Source organism: Pseudorasbora parva, chromosome 13 (assembly GCF_024679245.1).
Source record: "Pseudorasbora parva isolate DD20220531a chromosome 13, ASM2467924v1, whole genome shotgun sequence".
NCBI lineage: Eukaryota > Metazoa > Chordata > Actinopteri > Cypriniformes > Gobionidae > Pseudorasbora > Pseudorasbora parva.
In genome coordinates, this window is record NC_090184.1 from 23,355,436 (window position 1) to 23,378,577 (window position 23,142).

At 35.3% G+C, this 23,142-nt stretch overlaps 1 protein-coding gene across 1 annotated transcript in view; it reads left to right on the plus strand.

The window, feature by feature from the left end:
• Positions 1-23,142, plus strand: part of ipo11 (importin 11) — a 236,424-nt gene that overhangs the window by 107,471 nt on the left and 105,811 nt on the right. Inside the window, exons 17-19 of the mRNA XM_067413532.1 lie at positions 20,096-20,129; positions 20,386-20,426; positions 21,936-22,052. Coding sequence (XP_067269633.1) covers positions 20,096-20,129; positions 20,386-20,426; positions 21,936-22,052 — 192 coding nt within the window. The remainder of the gene's footprint in view (positions 1-20,095; positions 20,130-20,385; positions 20,427-21,935; positions 22,053-23,142) is intronic.

Below are 23,142 nucleotides of genomic sequence, written 5' to 3' on the forward strand. Positions count from 1 at the left end.
TTTTATTTTTTTATTATTATTATTTCTTTTTTTTTTGTAATTTTATGTACTTTTGTAATTTATTATTTACTAGGTTTTGTTTTTGTTTTAAATGCACAATATGTAGGTTTTTTATTTATTAAAATATCCCAAAATTATTAGAAAAATGTTATATATTTTGCTGACTTGTGAACTAACACAATCCCAAATGATTCCAAGAATGTGTAAATCCAGAGAAATAAGTAATTTTATCCAGAACACAAACCATGTCCATGTGTCGCCCATCAATGACATAGCCACGTTACCCTCGATTTCTTTTTAGAGTTTTATTTTTAGAAACCATGGCAATAACAAAAGGTGCTTTAATATATTATGTGTTTTATTAGACAGGTAAGCAACTGTTTGGATACATTCATCCACAGAAAACGAATCATTGTTATATAGCTCGACACTAAACTGGGTAAACCCAGCCTGATCTGCAGACGATTTTATTTTTTTCCCTGAACCTCAGTGACTGTACTTTTATTTCTACTGCTTCTGTTACAATTTTGTCGGAACCAGTCACAACCCACTGGGGTTACATGTACTTTAAACCTGTCGCACTATTGGCAGGTTTGACATGATGACAGATAAAGAAGTGATGGGCCTTTGCCTGTTAATCATGCCTCTTGTGGTCTGATTGGTTGAAGGATTATTCAATTGTATACAGAATCATTCAAATAATGCCCGTTGATCACACCTCTTGTGCAGTAGAAAATACAGAGCAAACTTCCCAGACCAATGTGCTGTGTGCATAAGTGTGCGCCAAGTTAATGCAAGGAGTAGCATTATAACATAACTTTCAAATAATGCATCTAATATCAATCAATCAATCAATCAACTTTATTTATATAGCGCTTTTACAATCACTGTCAAAGCAGCTTCCAAGCTGAATATGAAAAAAGTGCTGCATACACATCACCGGAAAAAAAGCAAAAGTGGTCGTCTGCAGCATAATAAAAGCTCTGCGAAAACCCGGCATTATCAAGCTATGCCTTTGTTTTTGAATAAACGACCTCTAGTGGTGTAAAAGTACATAGTGTGGCTTTAATTTAGTTTTAGTTTTTATTTATTTCCATTTATTAATTTTAGAGCTTCTTTTTGGACATGTTTTTCTATATGATTTTTTCATCTAATAATTATTTCTGTTATTTCAGCTTTATTTCAATATTTCTTTATTTTTTTATTTTAGTTTTAATTAACCATAATAACACTGATGTGATGTGCAGCATTTATGAATTTCCAATGAGCATTACCAATTATTCACATTGATAGTCCGGACAAATCACCCATTGTTCAAATCAATATTGTCTTCCCCAATTAGGGATGCGTGAGGACTCCGATTAACCTTGTTGTGTCTCGGTAAATAATGAGATGGTATCATTAGATGCCAACTTATGAACATCACCATTAATCAGTAGCACCAGGGGCTTATCACCAATACAAATGCCAGTGACCTAAGCGTAGCCACATTTAATTCAAAATCAATTTCATGTGCAGTTTGTGCACTGCTAGAACCTTTTACGATTTGTTATGGCTACTGCCGTCCAACGCGTTTCCCAGCTTACAGTCTTTTTGTATTCACATGCTGTTTAAAAGCCTGAGTTTCCTGTTCTGATCGATTATATAGATATGTAGGTTCATGCGGTTCAGTGCATTGACTGAATCTTCTGCAAGTCCATGCAGTTGTTTATTTTAATTTCCTAGTTGTTGTTTTTTTTCTACATATGTTAGGTAAGGGCAATTAGCTTATCTAATTTTTGTTTTAGAGGTGGTTCGTTAAGAGAGGTTAATTTAGAGACTACATTTGTCAAAGGAATTTATCCTGCTGACAGCATTCACATGCTGTGCTTCATCTTCCTAGCAGTGATTGCCAGCATGGTAAAACGCTGAAATTCCCTACATTTCCCACCATTAAAGCACAGCTTCTATACTCATCAAAGCAGCGCTGTTGTAACATTCATTTCCTTCAACAAAACATTTCAAGACAGTTACTGTCTGACTTCAAATAACCAGCTGTGAGCAATGTTCCCATTATTTTACATAATCTGTTGCTCAAATTTTTGTGGAGACGTAGACTAAATATCAATAACCTTTTATTACACTACTAGACTATTCATTATTCATACTGAAGAGCTGTGCAGTCAGTTTTTAATTGTTGGTATTTGTACTCAAAAGATTGAGAGCTCTGGTCATCTTTGCCATTGCAATTCTCTCAAACTTAAAAATGTGCATGTCTCAAGCTGAAAATACTGCATGTAGTTTAGCACATCCATAATATTCTCTTGTAAGGTTTTCAAGTATGTGTGAAAAATATAACTAGGACGTCAGCAATGGCTATTGGAATTCATCATATGCGTACAGATGTTTGTGAGAATCCTTTCTTGTTGGGATTATCGGATTCTGAAAATGGACTGAAGGCTTTATCGTCAGGCAGAGTGGACATGTTCAGTCGGTGATGGAGAGGGAGGAATATTATCACAGAAGTGTTTTTGGGATTCCTTTAAACATTCAAAGCGAAGGGCGATCCACAAATCATTTTCATTTGCGTCAACCTGATTGGAATTTTGATTGCCGTCACTGGGTACGAAATGCTGCGTTTTTAAAATGAGGACGGTAGCATAAAATCAGCCAAGCATTTTATCTAGGTTTAAGCCATACGTGTTGTCCATTCCCGGCTTGATTACATTTACATTTAAGGGATTGATTACACCACAGTTTGCACCTCTGTTGTCATCATACCGGCGGTGAATGTTACTGGGCAACGCTTGGAGATGAATATGTGCTAGGGGTGGATGGTAATCTTAAATCACCATAGGAATAATTTTATATCATGGTAACTGCATTAATCACGATATACTTATTTTTGCAATACATTAAATGAGATATACTGGGGTCCAAAAATCTTAAATTACTAGTGAGGATGCTTTATTTTTTTATTTATTTGGAAATGTTGTTATTGACCTACAATTTTAATGAAATAAAATACATATAATATATATTTCTTCAAATTTTGTATGTAGTTTTGTTTATTTATGTCACTGTTATTTTTGCTATCATTTTAGTTTTATTATAGTTTTTTATATTTTGAATTAGCTTAAATTTATTTTTATATTTTAGTTTTTCTGTTTTCATTTTATTTTAGTGCTTTTGTAATTTTTTTAATCTTTTTTTAAATTATTCCTAGTACAGATTTAATTTAGTCAGATATCGTTTTTATTTATTTATTGTGCTTAAACCTTTGCAACATTTCTAATTTTTGTTTAGCTCCTTTTTAACTAATATTAATATTTTATTTCAGCAGAACAGATTAAAATACATATAGTTTTATTTAACGAGAATAACCCTGATTTATACTGTAGGTTTAAATTGCATTTCAAATTGTAGATCATCAGTGTGGACTCCAGTGTACATATTTTTAATGCATGATGCATCATTTTTGTGTAATCTGCTTTGCATTGTGCAAGCATATCATAATAACAGATTTTTTTACTCATTTGGCACACGTCCTATTCCGTATTTCTGTATTCCATGTTTCTTCATTGCTTTCAAATAGCCTGTAAACAGTGTTACACAGTCCTGCTCATTGATAATCTCCATGTGGATTTTTCCAGCATCGCGCTGTTTACGCCGTCATACTGCCCAACCCTAACATGTACTTATTTATTCATGGATTTGTTCAGTGTATTTATGGAAGGCGGTGATGAGCGACCCACTTGCTCATGTCGTATCACCTCTGCAGGCTCCACAGGCTCAGTAGATCCAGTTTAAATATTTAAGTTGTGGAGATGACAGACCATTAGCATGCTGTTCAAATGTATGAGAGCTCCCCGCCGTGCTGGGGTGTTTGTGTAAGTATTTACGTGTGTGCCATGGGAAATTGGTGTCAGAGACCACGGGAACGTGGCAAACCATGGGCTCACCAAACACTATTAACTCCCCTTGAGCTGTGCAGCTGCTAGGTACGTGTGACAGGGAATCCAAATAAAGTTTACACATTTTGTTATTAACTTATCAAACCGAGTTAAAAACCCAACTGCGTTTCACTCAGCCTACCCTGCCAGAGTATGAACGGCGAACAAATATTATTGAACGGTTGAAAACGGAACAAACTGGGAAGGCTAATAATGTATTCATTTAAAGGAGTACTTCAGCGCTGGGAAGATGAATCTGTATCTAAACTGGGTAGAATGTAGCGGTTAATGTAGTAGAAATGGGAAATTATTTTTTAATTTGGTGCTTTCTAGACTGAGAAAAGACAGAAAATTTATTTTTGTCTCATGGGGATGAAAGACAACCTTTCCCAGAATGCTTCGCAGCCCTACGAGGCCAAAAGCACAATCAGTTGAATATACTCCAGGGTTTCTACTGATACAAAGCCATATGCTAATCGCTGAAGTAACCCTTTAATGTAGTTCACATTTCCTCCCAAACGTGTCAAGCATAACAAATGTTGTCCCGGTTCAGGGATGAGTCTGTGATAGAGCAATATGGATGTAAAACCTAAGGCATTTGTAGCCTTTCATCATAACTGCGGTTTATTTTCTAAGGGGTCTCTTGAGATCTTTTGAGCAGTTCAATTTTGGTTTCTTTCTTTGGGAGCAGCGTTTGTCTGTTGTAGCATTAAAGGGATCATTAACTGACCCATGTGTCGTTCCAGTCTTGTATGACTTACTACACTTACACTACTACTTCTGTAGGAGATAAAAGATATGTCTCAGCTTGTCTGTGCAATGGAATTTATTGGGGTCCAATTTTGCAGTTTTTCCTACAGAATTTTGTGGGAATGTAAGGAGCTTGAAAAGGTAGTATATTTTAACAGTGTCTATTCACACTAAGTGTAAACAGTGTGCCTTGTTGGCAAGTGCTAGTCGCACTAGCTCCACCTAATAATTCCTAAACAAGATTAAAAAAAAACCCATAATTCAGCATCCTCAGTGGCGCAATCAGTAAAGCGTATGACTAACACAGGTTCAAATCCGCCTCTTGCAAAGCTTGCTCTTCTCTCTTTTCTCATCACAAATCTCATCGGAAAGGCATTTATTTTTCAATAAAAATTAAGGAAATGTTCTAAATGTGGAAATAAAGTGCCTAACAAAATGTTTAATTATAATAAATGCATTTATTGGGTAGGGTTATAGGGATAGGTGTAGGTGTAGGTGTAGGTGTAGGGAGGGCTTTTAGTGTTCCTTTTTTAAATAAAAATAATAATTCACACTATGACACAATTCACATTATTGCATCCTGTTAACGTACAACAGTACTGAGGTGCAAATAGTATGTATCTGTCAAAATAAAGTATAAATTACACGTAATATTTATATTACAAAGAACTGCAACTTTATATGGTGTAAATAGAATATATTTTTACTATTTTCACTTCTACAGCTGTGAAAATAGTAATATACAGCTACATAGAATCGTAAAATAATATATATCATATATAATACAGCTACATAGAATCGACAGCTATTTAAACTTAGTGTAAATACCATCTATCGCTAAGATAATGTTATTTTCACTGAGTTTTAATAGAATCTATCAACTGTTTAATTTCTGACATTCTTCAAAATGTATTCTTTTGTCTTCAACAAAAGAAAGAAACAACTCATACAGGTTTGGAACAACATGAGGTTGAGTAAATTACATAATTTTAGTTTTTGGGTGAACTCTAACCCCCCAAAAAATTAAACACCAGGTTTATTCTTGTCAATTTATTGGGAAAACCTTATTGAATCCAAAAGGATATTAACGCTTAAACACCAGATCACAAACTGCCTGTGTGTAAGACTTATTTTTTTATTTCCATTACTTACAAGCTAACAAGTTCACTTTATTGATCCAGCGAGCAGACGGGCACTAAACGGATAGTTTACTTTCTGTGCACATTAGCGAGCTCTACCTTAGCACTTTTTCCACAAACACACGTTGTCTGAGCATGGTGAGCCGAGGGCGCTCTGGAGGTGCTGTCATGTCAGTGTGCAGACTCGCAGTTTGAGTCGACTTGACAGTTGCCTCGGGCCTGGAGTCTCCAGGCAAAGACGAACTTCTCTTACACGGCTCATATCAACAACTCTAGAGATTTTACCCTCCTGCTTATAAAACAACCCATCGGTCATTTCCTGGGTTCAAATAAAGCTCATTATAGGCCAGTCAGCCACCATTCAAATATTGACATGTTGTGGTTTGTTTGGTTTTTATTTCAGTACGAGAGAGATTTTTGTGTGAGTGGCAGTTTTTAATTTATAAGTTGAGTTTTTTAATAATCAAATAAATTGCCATTTGTTTGTCAAAATAAATATACGTTTACCAAGGACATGTGTCCCGTGCTGGCAAAAGGAGTCGTAAAGTCTTTACAAAAAGGAGTTCATTAAGCCCTTGTCTAGCAATCCCAATGCTTCAAATAGCAATTCAACATCGTAAGTATCTTTTATTTGTAAGTTTTCTGGGAGGAGTACCATTCCTTTGTCCATGAAAACGATCTAACTGGCACTGACTGACAGCTCTGAACGAAGCGCACGCACAAGACGCCTCGCCTCAGACAGCGCGCAATCCAGATACACACATATACACAGAATTGCAGTATTTCAAATAATCTGTCTTAGCGAGTATTCACGCAAACATTATCTTTTATGTCTTAAGTGAATATATGGTAAACTGTTGAGGAAAAACATCTGATGTGTAACATTATATTAGATCTGTGCATTACGGCAAGTCTTAAAATATAGGCGGTATCAAACAATTGTGATATTATGAAAAAAAAGTTAGATATAGATATTTGGTTTTGATTTGGTGTGTGTCAAATTTAGTGTTGTTACCATGGATTTTAAGGTATGGTTGCTTGGTGAATTTGTTTTGGAACCTTTAGAAAACAAATTCGATTTTTCTCAAAATTATTTTTGCTGACTCTATCGACTTAAAATAGGTATAAGTCATTCATTATTTGTCCAAATCAAACAAACCATACATAATTTTGAAGGGTGTTTAATAGACAAATTGATAACAATAACGAATTTATGAAATTTAGCACTTGATACTCATTTTGCCAGCATGGGTCACATATTTTTTTTGTGTGCTATACAGAGTCAAGCCAAGGGATTTCGATTGAGCAAAGATTTCATAGACTAAGATTTCATTATGAAATATAGGTGTTTAATGTTCACAGAGAGCCACTTCACACATGGCTTGCTAGTATGTATGCGAGTTATTTTTGCGTCTTAAGCTAAATTTAATGGCACTTGAATTAATGATACGCTGTCAAAATAAAATAAAAAAAAATCACACAAAAAAGGTGATAATTAAAAATAGTGTCTATATTTTCTAAATAAAATTATGGTTCAGTGTTGTATAGAAAATATTGAGAACATTTCACTAATAAAAATATATAGAAATTTAAGCAATTTTGATGCTTGAATTGAGGAACCGATTAAGTTGATAGGTTACCTATTTTGAGAGAATTAGCTCAATTGAGCAGTTTTATTTAGAGACACCATTGTTTCCAGCAAATATTTTGTGTTTTGAGTAAAGGGAAACATCTGTTAATGTTTAATGTTCAGTTATGATTGACATTTGAACGAATTTCTATTATGTTGGAAGTTTTGTCCGTTACCATTGTGCAGAAAAGTAGAGCTTATGGTTATGTTCTTATATAATATAGCATGTTGCTTTGTTCAATGAGCAATAGTTTTGCTAATGCCAATGTAGTAACACGTTTGTTTCTACTTATGCTGTGCAAACAGCATATAGTCTATTAATTGTATAACATAACTTAAGGTCAATTATAAGGTCATTTGCCTACTTTAAATCATACCCTTTTTTCTTTATAAAATGAAAAAGCACGTAGACTAAATAGAAGTAAGTGCTGTACACTAAATAATTTAGATTTTAATTTATTCAGGTAGATTTAACAAAAAAACTAAACAAAAAAAAATTTGAAAAAACTTTTTGTTACCATATTTTTTAAGGAGATAGTGTGATATATTTATGCAGTGTAGTGTGATTGTGACTGTAGCACAGCCAGAAGAAAGAAGCATTAAATGCATTTTTAAATATTTATGTTAAACTGAGAAAAAAAAAAAGGGAATCATTTATGTTTTTGTCTGAAAGGATGTCACCTGTGGTCCTCTAATTATTGACCTTTATTCTAGGCATAACAAGAAAGCTTGTCAATAGCACTGTATGTCTGTTCAGAAATGATGGCCCTCACCAGCGTTGGACACGGTGGAGCTCTCATGCCTCCAGGAGCTTTCAACACAGTAGTAGATCATTTATCTTACATGCTTCAACATTGCCCAAACTCCATTATGCAAAGGAAATGAGATCGGGCTACTTCTATTTCATGGTTTGTCAGCTTGAAAAGAATAGACTAATCGCTTTCATATGCACGCACCCTCATACATATATACAGCTTGTATCTGCAAATACTGTACACTCGTGCAGCAGCCTTCGTTAGCAAGGTAGGAAAACTACCTTCTCTTTATTGTTCTGACATTTGAAAATCTATATCAACATTTTTGTTTCATATCACATGTTATATATATTCAAATTACTGACTCAAGATTAGTTTTTTTTATTTTGTCAGCAATAATGAAGTTAAGCCCAAAAGAAGCATCATGACGAAGTTGAAACAATTATTTTATTCATAAAAAAGAGAACACACTTAACATTAATTTATTAACAGTGTGTTCAGAAGATAAAAACAAAAAACAAATAATGTCTATAGAGCTGTTTGAGCTACTTAAGATGAAATGGCTAAATACCAGGGCCCTCATTTATTAACCGTGACTAGAAAAAGTGATATATTTTGTCCTATGAATGAAATTTAGAATGTGCCCAAGTACAAGAAAATCAGTATTTATCAAACATGCACACACAGTTTGTACTCACATGAGTAAGCAATCATTGTAAATCTCACATGCGTATGCACCATGCTCGTTCAGAAATGCCTCCAATGAACCATATACACTGTAAATAATAGAAAAGTTGACACAAACCTTAAAATTGTACGGAAACTTTGAGTTTACTCAACTTTTACACAAAGTGGTTTGCTCAACTCAAATAACTAATTTTCCCAATGTCTCCCAATTTAAGATCTTTTGTTCAGCTTATTGAGTTTTTATTTTTTATTGTTTATTCTTTTATCTCACCATCATGTTGCTCAGTGTTTTCTTTAGCTGGGCAATTTGACAACTTTTTAATGTTAGTGTTTCTCTGGCTGCTGAATAAGAATATAATCATTGTTTACACTGGTAAAAATATATGTGTTGGATTTACTTCAAATATATATGCACCATTTTTGCATAACACTTTTTAAGTAAACCCAACTTGAAATAATTTTACTTAAAATGAACAAGAAAACCTGTGTACTTAAATGTTTGAGTTCACTCAAAATTCTTTACTTAAAAATATATGTAACATGCAATTATGTGCAAGTTGTGTTAACTTAATATTACTTAGTAGATTATTAACTTAATATTTAACTTAATGTTGAGTGAACTCAAAAATTATTGCAAGTTGGATTTACTTAAAAAGTGTGATGCAGAAATGGTGCATATATATATATTTTAAGTAAATCCAACATATAATTTTAAACCCAGTGTATGGTGACAACACTTCGCTTTAAAAATCACGTGATTGTGTTTTCCTCACCGCAATAATGGCAAAGGGAGCAAAGAAGAGGAACTTCACAAACACAGAATGAGTCGCGCAACAACATTTGACAACAAGAAATGTGCACGTTAACAAAATGAAACCTTTTTTTTTTTATTTACATCATTAAATTTGTTGGTTGATGGTGCTTTTATAGCAATGTGGATGCAGTCTGAGACTCCAAGTTCTAATTATGAATCTGGCGATAGCATGAAAGCCCCATATTATTTCGGCTTGTTGAGGATTTCGGCAAGGGAACTGGATGTAGGTTGGGGCCAAGAAAATAATTGCATCCAACATTTTTTTACATATGTATTTTATAGGGTTTGACACCAATTACGCATCGTTAAAACTACAAAAATGATCAGTTGAGTGTTTCATAATTAAAGGAAGCACAGGACATATGCCGATTGCTTAATGCATACTGTGACACTCTTAAATGCTTTTTATGTGGAGTGTCGCTATTCCACCCCTAGATTCTCTGCGTAATCATCATCAGAGATGTGCTTATATGTGCACACATTTCTACGTACAAGTTGGGAGATCCCACATTTCCGCACTCATTACGCACAAATCTTTGCCCAGGAAACTCACTTGCATCTGAAAAATAATTTGTTCAACCTCGAGCACTTTTATTTTCTGACAGATTTCTTTCTTTCTTTCTTTCTTTCTTTCTTTCTTTCTTTCTTTCTTTCTTTCTTTCTTTCTTTCTTTCTTTCTTTCTTTCTTTCTTTCTTTCTTTCTTTCTTTCTTTCTTTCTTTCTTTCTTTCTTTCTTTCTTTCTTTCTTTCTTTCTTTCTTTCTGTAAAAATATTGTTACCACCAATACAACTAGTCATAGTTCATGTTAGCTTAAATAATTTTAATGCATACAACTTTTTTAATGAAGTTTTTGCCGTTGCTGACATAAACATTTAACTAAGATTACTAAATGCTAAATTACTAAAAGTATTTTTGATTTGTCATGTTTCCTAATGTAGCCAACTATAGTTAACAAAATTAACTTTGTTGTAAATTTTTACCATATAATTTTAAATAAAATTTCAATATTAATATTAAAGCTGCAAGCAGCATTTAGCGGGGTTCAAGCTTTTAAGGCCTTTTAAGCACAGAGGCATTAAAGACATTAAGTTTATTTATACTGAAATAATAGATGGAAAAGTCAATTTACAGCCAATATAGGCAATTTACCATACACTGATAAAAATGACTTTGTGGTATGGTAAAATCTATTACATTAATTCATGTGAATATTACGTTGTAAAATCAAGTTTAAGTTGGAACTATATATCTTAAGTAAAATGTACAGTCTATGTAATAACTTAACTGAGAAAAAAGAGTGAATTTTATCATATATTTATAAATAATATTTAATGTTTTATAGTCACAGCACATGCACCTAAAATATTAAGTAAATTTAAATGTGAAAAGCAAAGTGCATTTGAAAATGCGCACAGATTTTTCGCAGAGATCCCACTTGTTCAGTGGTGGCAGAGATGGTCATTTCGGGATGTTGCTTTTTATGTGGCTGACTTATTCTCAATAAGTTTTGACTTTTAACTGAACGTGAGTTGTAATCACAAAAACGATAGCTAAAGCTACATAAGCTCTTATTGAGAATTAAGAGAGTTTTTTTATGTCACCATTATGGCGATTAGTGTTTTCTTTAGTTGGGCAGTTTGATTACTTTTTAATGTTAATGTTTCTCTCATTGCTGTATCTGGGTTTGTTATGGCAAGAAAAGCAGAGAAAACACGATCAGATGCTTTTGGCCGCTTGATGATCAGAATATGATCATTTACATTTACATTTATGCATTTGGCAGACGCTTTTATCCAAAGCGACTTACATTGTATTCAAGGTACACATTTTACATTTTTGTCAAGTCTTGCTTTCCCTGGGAATCGAACCCATGACCTTGGCGTTGCTAGCGCCATGCTCTACTCATTGAGCTACAGGAAAGACATTCCTGTAGCTCAAAGATCATTGTGTAGTGGCTTAATTCACCAATCTTATACCTGAGTATGAGCAATATACTATTAACCTTGTTTTATTCTAGAAAAGATCCATCACAGTTTTAACCAGAAAAGTTAAATACGTTTTATAACAGACTGTACACTAAGCACTTGAACTCCTGCAAGCTTTTCTCACACACAGATATCAAGATTCAGCCTAAGAATCTCAACAATGGTGACATGCTTCCTGCCACAATGCATTCTGGGGGCATCATGCAAAACTCAGAAATATCAGCAATGTTCACTTGGGTTTGTAATTGGATGCAATGGTAATCTGAGTGAAAATTACAATCTATAGATGAGTATTGCCAGTACAATTTACTTGTGTATTTTACATAAAAAATAAGTGGTTCTAGTAAGTAAATATTACTTAGAATAGCCCGAGTAAATATTACAAGCACTTTTTGTGTGGAAAAAGTTGCCTAGCTTTTTTTAAGTAAATGTCACTCCAAATTTTTTTCAGTGTAGGAAATGTATGGTTTTTAAAGCTTTTTCACAGTTACAGTTATAGATCTCTTTAAAAACATTGCATGCTTCATCAGCATGTTATGCCATATATACCCAACAATTTTCGTGAAGTTTTGAGTTTCCCCTTAGGATTTATAGGCTTTTGAGTGTATTTTGCCACGCCTCTTTTTGAAATGGCCCTGTTATAGCCATTTAAATGCAAAAGTTCAACTTTTTTTGATAGTTATTGATCTAAAGAGTCCAAAGAAATGTCCTAGACTGGTTTGGTTCTGATTGGGCAAAAAACCAGGGACAAGTTCACAAAAGTAGGTTTTTGACATAATTACAAATATTTAATTAACGATTTGATTGACAGCAATGGCCCAAGAGGCAAAGTTGTTCACCATGAGGAGAACTGTCATATGATATGCAATATTTTGCGGATGTGTGCAACACCACGTGATTACAGACCCATAAACATAATAGGTGCTCAAATTTCATTGGCCTATGGCGGCCATGTTTTTTGAGATACGCCAATGTCCTCATAGGTCTAAATGGTAGCTTGGGCCAAGACACCGCACACCAATTTTCAAGTCAATCGGACTAGTCGTCGTGCGGTTATAACCGTTTTTGTGTTTTTTTCATGTTATAGCGCCACCAAGTGGACAATCATCACAATTTTTATCAAGTGACCGAAATATGAGCTCATAGACATGTGACCCAACTTTTGCGAAAATATCTCTTTCCATTCACAAGTTATAGTAATTTTCGTAAAAGTGGCCCCCGACCAGTTGAACATTTTGGTTCCGCTTAGTGACCATGAATTGGAAAATTGAATTTTTTTCATAATTATTAAAAGTCTCCCTCCAAAGAACATTTCTGAAGTGGTTTGGTTCCAATCAGGGAAAATATGTGGGAGAAGTTTACAAAAGTAGGTTTTTCAAAAAACCCAAAATATCTCGAAATTGGCGCCTGAAGGGCGAGGCAATCCGAGGCATGCGTTTTGTCCGTCCCGAGCCAAGGATTCCAACGATATAAGACACTTGAGCCCACGCCTAACGGTTAAGGAGTTATGAGCCGTTTCGTACTTTTGCTCGCTGTAGCGCCCCCGTCAGGCCGATCGGGGCGTGCCTCGGTGGCGTAGGTAGTCGGTGTGAGTACCACCAGCCCTGAAAGTTTCAAGTCTCTGCGACTTACGGTTTGGTCTGCCCGATCAGTTTTAGATGGAGAATGATGCATCATGGGAAAATTAACAATAACAATAGGGTTTCAGCCCTTCAGGCTTGAACCCCTAATAATAAAGGGCATAAAAAGAGCCTTAAAAAGCCTATAAAAAAACAACGATAGGGTCTGAGAACTTGATTTTTGGGCTGCTGGTTACAAAAACTTTATCAAGCGTTTTGACATGCCCATCGGGGGGGAAAAATGTCGATTTTCATATTTTCAGCTCATTTATCATGCGAATGTGGTGCTTTTTTTAACCTTTAAAACTGTAAAACCTCTACCGATGGCCCGATCTCCGTAAAAGTTTGCACGCTTCTTTGGGATAATATGGCGCACGTCCTCAGCCGATTTGGTGAAGTTTTGCGCAGAGCAGACCCTTTTTCGGTCATTTAAAGGTCGTTTTGCACAGAACAATATGGAGCATTTTCCCCCTTTATAAGAGTTGAAGCACCACTAAAGTCTGCCAGCTTCTTTAGCATCACGTGACGCATGCGCACGCTTGATTTGGTGACGCTGTATGCAAATCAGGCAGGAAGAGGGCCGCTTTCAGCCATTGAATGGGATTTTCCATAGAAATGCATCATTTTGACAGCTTTTTAGTTGTTATAGCGCCACCGAGTGGCGGTCCGCCGTGTCCTTTTTCACGCAGCCACAGAGTGAGCTCTTACATAGGCGTGCTGAGTTTGGTGACAATATCTCGTTCCGTTGACGAGTAATAGCCAATTGAGTAAAAGGGGCCCCTCCCACCTCAAACGTTTTGGCGGCCCTTAGGGACCGTGAACCCAAATTTGCACTTTTTTTTATAATTATTGACATTCAGACTCCAGAGAATCTGGCTGCGCTGGTTTGGTTCCGGTCGGGCCAAAAACCTAGGACTAGTTCGCAAAAGTAGGTTTTTGGAAAATGCCAAAATTCCCGAAATTTTTCCCAGGGTGACGAGGCAATCCGAGGCATGCGTTTTGTCCGTCCCGAGCCAAGGATTCCAACGATATAAGACACTTGAGCCCACGCCTAACGGTTAAGGAGTTATGAGCCGTTTCGTACTTTTGCTCGCTGTAGCGCCCCCGTCAGGCCGATCGGGGCGTGCCTCGGTGGCGTAGGTAGTCGGTGTGAGTACCACCAGCCCTGAAAGTTTCAAGTCTCTGCGACTTACGGTTTGGTCTGCCCGATCAGTTTTAGATGGAGAATGATGCATCATGGGAAAATTAACAATAACAATAGGGTTTCAGCCCTTCAGGCTTGAACCCCTAATAACTTGTGGCACATACTTTGCCTGCAAGGCTGTGTCTCTTAAGTGAATTATATATTTATATATATATATATATATATATATATATATATATATATATATATATATATATATATATATATATATATATATATATATATACATATATATATATATATATATATATATATATATATATATATATATATATTATTTTACTACTATACTCTAATATATATATATATATATATATATATATATATATATATATATATATATATATATATATATATATATATATATATATATAAATATATATATATATATATATAGTATTTCAGAAGTATAGTAGTTTTCTCAAAGACTTTGTATCTTTTTATTGTATATTGATTATTTTCCTCAAAACACAAAAACTAGAGCTAAACCAAAACACTATGAAAAATGAACAGTGCATGGATGTGTTTTTGCGTGGGAAGTCTTGTGGGAGAATTATTGTGGCAGCTGTGTCTTCTGCGATTGCTTGTGGAGACTAATAGCTATTATTCACCACCTTCTCTATTCAGACAAGCTGGAGAAAGCAGGATTAGATGCTCATATCCATAACAGAGGCAGGCTGAGCAGGCTGATAACAGTGAGGCAGGCAGAACCTTTGGGTGAGCAGACCCATGCTGATCGGCCGCTCTTGTTGGCCAGGTAGCACGTGGACTCGTCCGACATCTGCAGGCAGGCATACACCTTGTTAAAGGGTTACTCACAGAATCTCATCTTCTCACTCATAATTCTCTTATATCTACTGGGTGGGCGCTCTGGCAGGGAGCAGAGTGCTTTATTTTCAGCCAATGTTTGATGTTTTATGCCGCAGATGCCTCTGAGAGAGAAGGCAGCCCCTCTTATCTCGGCTTTAATTCCTCTGTAAAATATGTAAGCCCGCCTCCTAAACCCATTTCAATGAAGATGGATTGAATTCGGTAACTGCCAGTATTGTTTCTGTTAGTTACATGCTTTACAGTCTGCCATTTAGCAATGAAATGCTTCGAAAATAGCAGGTTTATGTGCATCTAATTGGTTGCGTAAATGAAGTGCAAACTGTACCACCTGTGAGGCGCTTCCCTTAGAGTCTTCCGCGAGTGCAGCTGTTCACACTGACAGTTGCTGTAGCAGAATCCTATACTTCTGTTCATCTAACTAGGTATTTAAGGTATCCTTGTTACAGTGTAATTATACAATTGTGTTGTAATATTAATTAACAACATGTAGCCTACTTAATATAGAATCATGTAAGGGTGTCCCCACCTAAGGATTTACAAATTAGAAACAGAATTGTCGACTCCTTCTATAGTCGACTGATAGTCAAATCATCTATGAGTGTGTAAATGGGTTGGGAGAGGCATGACACAAGTCAGCAGGAGGGTAAAACTATTTTTATTTTCCTTTACACTGCAACAACTTTTAATAAAGCGACCAAAACTGCCTGCCAACTGACAGACGAACTGACAATGGCTTTCTTATTTAGGTTTAAATAAAAGGTAATGTGGTGGATAAACATTCCATAAACATTTCTCATAACACTTTAAAGCTGCGATCGAAATACAGAACATAACACAAATATATAAAAGAAAATTTTGATAAATAAACCTAAAAAAAAACCTGCCTAGAGAGGAAAAGAACACGTTTAAGTGCGTTTACATGCACGTTCTTAAGCCAATTGTGCCTAAAGGGAGGCGCACACCAGAGCTCAGCTTTGTTATTTATCTGCCGCGGATAGGCGCCGAATGCCGCCGCCGGTGTGTGTAAACTCATTGAAAACAATGTGTTCGAATTTTAAAGACATGGTGCGGCACAGCGCTCAGGTTCGCACCGGACGCGAAGCAAGCATCGCGACATGTCTATAAAATATTTGAGCACCCCAATATTGCCAAAATGTTATGATACTCATTTCATAACACCCGCAAAGTTTTGACTGTGAGATCGGTGGTCGAATCCGGCTCCACATATGGATACATTGAGTCTTCTCCTATTCGGGGTCACCCCTAAAATTATTGTTTAGATTTAGGTTTGGTTGCATGTAATTATGCATAATTTAGTGTTTTAACTATAAATACATGTAAGATGTGTAACAAGGGCACAAAGTGTTACCTATAATATACACAAATGTGGTAAAACAAATAATTTAACAACTCGCCAATATTATAATCGTGGCTGATACAGATAAACTGATTATTATATTCCCAATATAAGTATGGGCGACACATGTTTTTGCTAGTTTCAGCCCTGTTGGCCCATGGGCGTGCTGAAAACGGCGTGTTCAGGTGCATTGTTGGCGTGTTGCTATTTTGAGGCAACTGAAAACGACTGCTCCATTAACAAACAAAAACCTGGTGTAAAGTTAATAGGCCACATAACACATTTTTTGTGTTATTTAAAGGGCACGTTAGTAATATGAGCCTATGGGTGGACACACAACGTTCGTACACTTTGCTTATTACACACAGCGACGTGCAGTAGCACACTTATATTTTTAAATATGAAAAATAAAAGGATTCCGCAAATTCCGCCATGTAAGTGGGGCATCTGCCATGGTGCAAGCACAACTGGCTCTTAAAGAGAATGGAAGATGAGACTCTGATTGGTTTATTGCACGTTACATCCAGAACACACCCATTTCTCACTAGAGACCAGGTACAACCCTTTTAGAACATGCGCCTGGCGCTTCAGGGGAGAAATGTTTTTCTTTCCCGTCGCTAAACTAACAAAAGTGAATTCGGATAAGGCCTAAGTGCACCTGCGCCGTGTGCTTTAGACCATGCTCTAAAAACGTTAAAATAGGGCCTATCATATGTGGGACATAATACTATTTTGTACTATAAAATTGCAATATTTTTTTTGCTTTAATTCAAAAAACACTAAAAGCAGCATTAGAAAAATAATGCAATTTTAAATATTTGCTTTTGAGCATATTTGTGTTTTTTTTTTTTGGTCAGTGGATGTCGTCTGTCTCCGAAGCTCGGGATGCTCCTCTTAGTTGTCATGGCTCGACAAAAACTATTTGCTATATGAAACTGCAGATTACTAGGCTTTGCAATTATGTTTTTATGATGACATAATTATTGATTTTAATTGAATGTTATACAGTATAAAGGCATTATATTGTTTATATAACAAAAATATGAACGGAAATAAGCATGAACAATTACATGTACAGTGTGATACTGATAAATGAAAACATATTTACTATCGACTGATGTCCAGTATGGTATTTTGCATCCCTAAATTGACATAGTTTTTTTTCTACAAGAACAAAGTTTCTCAAAGTGAGAGTTTCCAGCATTTTTATTAACATAACAGAGATTGTTTTTGATGACAAAGCAGCTGCCAGTAAGAATGGACGGACTAATGGAAGTACTAACCCGAGCCGAATCAGACCATTCAGTAGTTAAGATGTCTTTGTTGTCCATTTCGGTCTTTGTCTGTTAACTACTTAATAAATGCATTGCTCCAGGCCTTTGGCTATTACTCAGAAAATTGCTTGATCATTAAGTTTGATGTGTTGGGGAAATTTCATCATCTCCAGCTATTGCTCGTTATAAACCTGTTTGTGGAGTGCAGCATGCTGTCCCATCAGCCTGTGTAATATATCATTGTGAGAGGGTGGCGGGGTCTGTCATTAGCCACCTGCTTGAGTCGTTCTTCTTATGCGATCCTTGCTAACACCCTCAGGCTCCTCCGTTATCCCATACCGGCACGACCTTTTAATGATGTTAATTTTGTTTTGGTTACAGGCTAACTCTCAAGATTTATGTTGAGGAAACTTGAGTAGGCTTAGAGGTCTCTTGTCAACATGCACCACACTGATTTAAGGTGAAATTAATGGCTGTCCTTTATAAGAGTTCTTTGGAGGTGAAGTGTGTAAAATAGGTTTTCCTAGCCTAGTTTAATGGGCAGAGAAAACTATAAGTAAGCCATTTATGTGTTTTGAAAAAAGTCTTGTGTGTTCACTAAGGCTGCGTTATTTGATTAAAATTCAGTAAAAACCGTAGCTTTGTGAAATATTATTATAATGTAAAATAACTGTCTTCTATTTAAATATGATTTAAAATGTAATGTATTGCTGTGATAGCAACTGATATGCTCAGCATCGTTACTCCAGTCGACTCTTCAGTGTCACATGATTATTATTATTATCAATGTTGAAAACAGCTGCCTAATATTTTTGTTCAAACTTTGAGCTTTTTTTTTAGGATTCTTGGATGAACAGTTCAAGAGAATAATAATATTAAAAATTGCTGTAACATTATAAATGTCTTTTATTGTCATCTTTAGTCAATTGAATGCATCCTTAGTGAATAAAAGTATGTCTTTAAATAAATAAAAAAGTTTGACCAGTAGTGTGTATGCCAACACTCTACAGTGATGCAAACTTAGGGTTGTTTTACTACTGGAAAATGACACATAAAATGTGCTTTAAAAATATATATTTTCAAAACTGATATAAAGCATATTTGAGTTTGCAAGTCAAGTTTCAAGAAGTTTGAGTTTCAACAAGTTTCAGTTGTTAAATAACATTTCAAAGTTTTTCAATTCCAAATATTTAAAATAGTTTATGCCACCTGACATGGAAAGTGTACTAACCTACCCAGACTTGAAATGAATAGTTTTTACCAATATTTCAGAGAGATCTGCAAACCTTTTCACTCTGCCACAAGGATCTGTTGGGTTCCTTTGGATGATGCATTATCATGTTTACTTGTATTCCCTTGTCAATTATAATAGAGCTATGTTTGCAGCTGTGCCACCCTGATGTTTGAGAATTATACAAATTTCTGCAAACAAGTTTTTACACTACTGATATTTGAAAAATTAGTTTGTATTAAAACCTGAAATGATGACAGTATTTCTTTTTTTCCCTTTTTTTATTAAGATACCATTTTAAATAGTTTTCTTAGTCTGTGATTTTTTTTTTTTACTAAATAGGTTTTTTTTTTTTAGAATAAAGTAAAATATCATGAGCTTATAAAATTATATTAAAAGGAAATAATGCACTTGGGCACAAACATAGGCATGTCATTTCATTGACCCATATACTGAACAAAAATGATTTAATATCAGCTTTCATACATTTTATTTAAAATGTTATATATATATATATATATATATATATATATATATATATATATATATATATATATATATATATATATATATATATATATATATATATATATATATAAAAAATTAAATAAAGACCCAATAGAAAAGTCATGAAAATGAATAATCTTAAAGCCAAGGAAAAAGAAAGGAGATGATTATTAATATAACTATTCTTGATATAAAGTAATGAACCAATGAAAAACGTCTTTGAAAAGAAGGTCAGAAGGTGTTGAAACAGAATCATTATTTCCATTACATTTGGTGTCAAGAGTGGCGTGGAACGCTCTCCCATTAAAATTTCATACTTCACAGCCCAGATCATGCTTTATAGATTTTTGCATAATAATGCAATTCTTCTCTGTTTTAGGTTCGCATCGAAACAGCCACAACTCTAAAGCTGGATATCCTTTCTTCTGAGTGATGCTTAGCCTGTTGTAGTTTCCAGTCTTTACCCCAGAGTGGTCATTTGTCACCTTTAACTGAATGCTTGTAATTAGTTTCCCTATTAACCCGCAGCCATTCCCGTTTGTTTGCATGGTGCTGTGTGATAACATTAAATCACTCTCATCCTCATTCATCTGCATGTCTGATAATCAGTTGTGCATTTAAGAGGTTATTGCTTCTCACCTGCAGTCATTACACTTAACTCAGCCTCACCTGTCGATGACTTCGAGTTCAGAACTGAGCAGTTCTTACCGGTAAGATGTTTTTTTTTTTACATTTGACAGCATTGCATTTCAATTGTTGATTTAAAGTATTCGCCCAAAAATGAAGATTCTCTCATTAAAGGGTTAGTTCACCCAAAAATGAAATGTATGTCATTAATGACTCACCCTAATGTCGTTCCACACCCGTAAGACCTCCGTTCATCTTGGAACACAGTTTAAGATATTTAATATTTAGCCTGAGAGCGTATATGGAAGTGTATGGTCACTTTACTGTCCATGTCCAGAAAGGGAATAAAAACATCATCAAAGTAGTCCATATGTGATATCAGATGGTTAATTAGAAGTATTGAAAATATATTTTGGTCCAAAAATAACAAAAACTACGACTTTATTCAGCATTGTCTTCTCTTCCGCGTTTGTTTTCAAACCTCAAATAAAGATTCAAAAGGTTCTAAAGGATTCAATCAGCGGATTGATTCATGATTCGGATCGCCAATGTCACATGATTTCAGCAGTTTGGTAGTTTGACACGCGATCCGAATCATGAATGAAGAGAAGACAATGCTGAATAAAGTCGTAGTTTTTGTTATTTTAGCACCAACATGAATTTTCCATGCTTCAAGAGATTCTAATCAACTAACTGATGTCTCACATGGACTACTTTGATGATGTTTTTATTCCTTTTCTGGACATGAACAGTAAAGTGTGCATAGACTGCCTTTGCTCTGGTACTAAATATAAAATATATTAAACTGTGTTCCGAAGATGAACGGAGGTCTTACGGGTGTGGAACAAGTCATTAATGACATAAATTTCATTTTTGGGTTAACTAACCCTTTAATTACTCACTCATGTCGTTCCAAACCCTTAAGACCTTCATCCATCTTTGGAACACAATTGAAGATATTTTTGATGACATCCGAGAGCTTTCTGACCCCTCCATAGACAGCAATTTAAATAACACTTTTAAGGCCCCAAAAGGTAGTAAAGACATCCTGAAAATAGTCCATGTGTCTTCAGCCACATGACACCGCTTTCAAAGCGCTACTGCAGAACGGCGGCTCACCATTGGCTAGCTCCTGCATCAGCATCACATTGTGTTACTCATATGAACAGCATCGGCCAATGGTAAGTGGGCGTTCTGCCGTAGCACTTTAAAAACGCTGTATTTTATTTATAATGTAAACTGAGTTGGAGACTGGCACAGACACAAAGATTTTGGTGAATAAAATTGTTATTTTTGTTTGTTTTTTGCGCATAAAATATATTCTCGTCGCTTCATAACATTTAACCACTAGAGTCACATGGACTATTTTAACTTTACTACTTTTCTGGGCCTTGACAAGTGGTAATAACATTGCTATCTATGGAGGGGTTAGAAAGCTCGCAGATTTCATTAAAAATATCTTAATTTGTGTTCCAAAAATGAACTGGTTTTGAAACAACATGAGGGTGCATAATTAAAGACCGAATTTCAATTTGTTTGGGTGAATTAACCCTTTATAGGTCTTCATTAACACCTATTTTATTCCTCTTCAGTACTTGGAGTCTATTTTCAGCCTGTTGTTCCAGCTGTTGCAACAGGTCAATGAATGCGACACCAAAATGCAAGTTCTCCACGTTATTTCTTGCGTCATCGAAAGAGTCAGCATCCAGGTGAGCTTCAGTCATCACGAGAGGTCAAATGGAGTCATACAAACACAGAGGGTGCAATCTTTACCCCTGCCGGGTCACATGCTTTTCTATTTCAAATGCTAGTATTTGTTGTTTTTGCAAACTGAAAGACACATATTGATGGTATATCATTACCAAACCAGTCTGACTGAGGACAAGGCCACGACCCACTTGAAAATAACCGTAAGCGATTGCTTTTACCTTGACTCTCAGCCATTTGATGAATGACAGTTATATTAGCCATTAGAATACAAAGACTCATTTAAGCTTTGTTTGGTCAAACATGCATGCATTATTTACAAAGGGTCGCACCGTGTACAGCTTTCAGAAGTAGCCTTCCTTGTCAGTTTTGTGCAGCACAGGAGTTAGTTAATGCCCTATTCAATAATCCAATGCTTCACTGCATTAAGCTTAAAAATGTGTAAAATGACCAGCATTAAAATATGAAAGTGTTTTCATGGTCATTTTCTTTTGCCCCACTTAAATCTGTGCTGTACCACCATAGGAGAAAATTAATTCCGGTATTTTTTTCCGTCATTATGAGCTTAGAAATGTATCTTTTGTCCTTTGACAGATCGATTTGACATTTTAGCCTCCATTTTCTATTCACAACTTGCTTTTCAATCAGACTCTTTCTTGATCTTTAACTGCTTTTTTGCAAGTTCCTCATGCCACAGCTTAGCTAATTTCATCTTTTGTTAAAGCTTGTGTGACTCATGGTTTTAAAATCTGAACTGGCTGCTGGTTTTAAAAGGCACAAGGAGTGTTCTTGGCAGAAGTTTTTGGAAATCAAATCTTTGGGCACAATTTCAAATCTCTCCTGGTTTGACTATAGTTAATCGTGAGAATTGGACCTGTTTTGAAAATGGGTTTTAGTCTGAGCAATCAAGCAGGTCTTGATCTTTTGGGATAAGATTTCATTGTACTATGAAAACTTACTGTAACTTTCAGAACAATGAACTTCCTCCCCCTTAAATAGACTGTTTACTGAAATTTGAGCTTCAAAAATGTGCCTTCTGAAACGTGACCTTTTAACACAAGACTTTTTACACGTTGTGATGTCTGTTGGGTG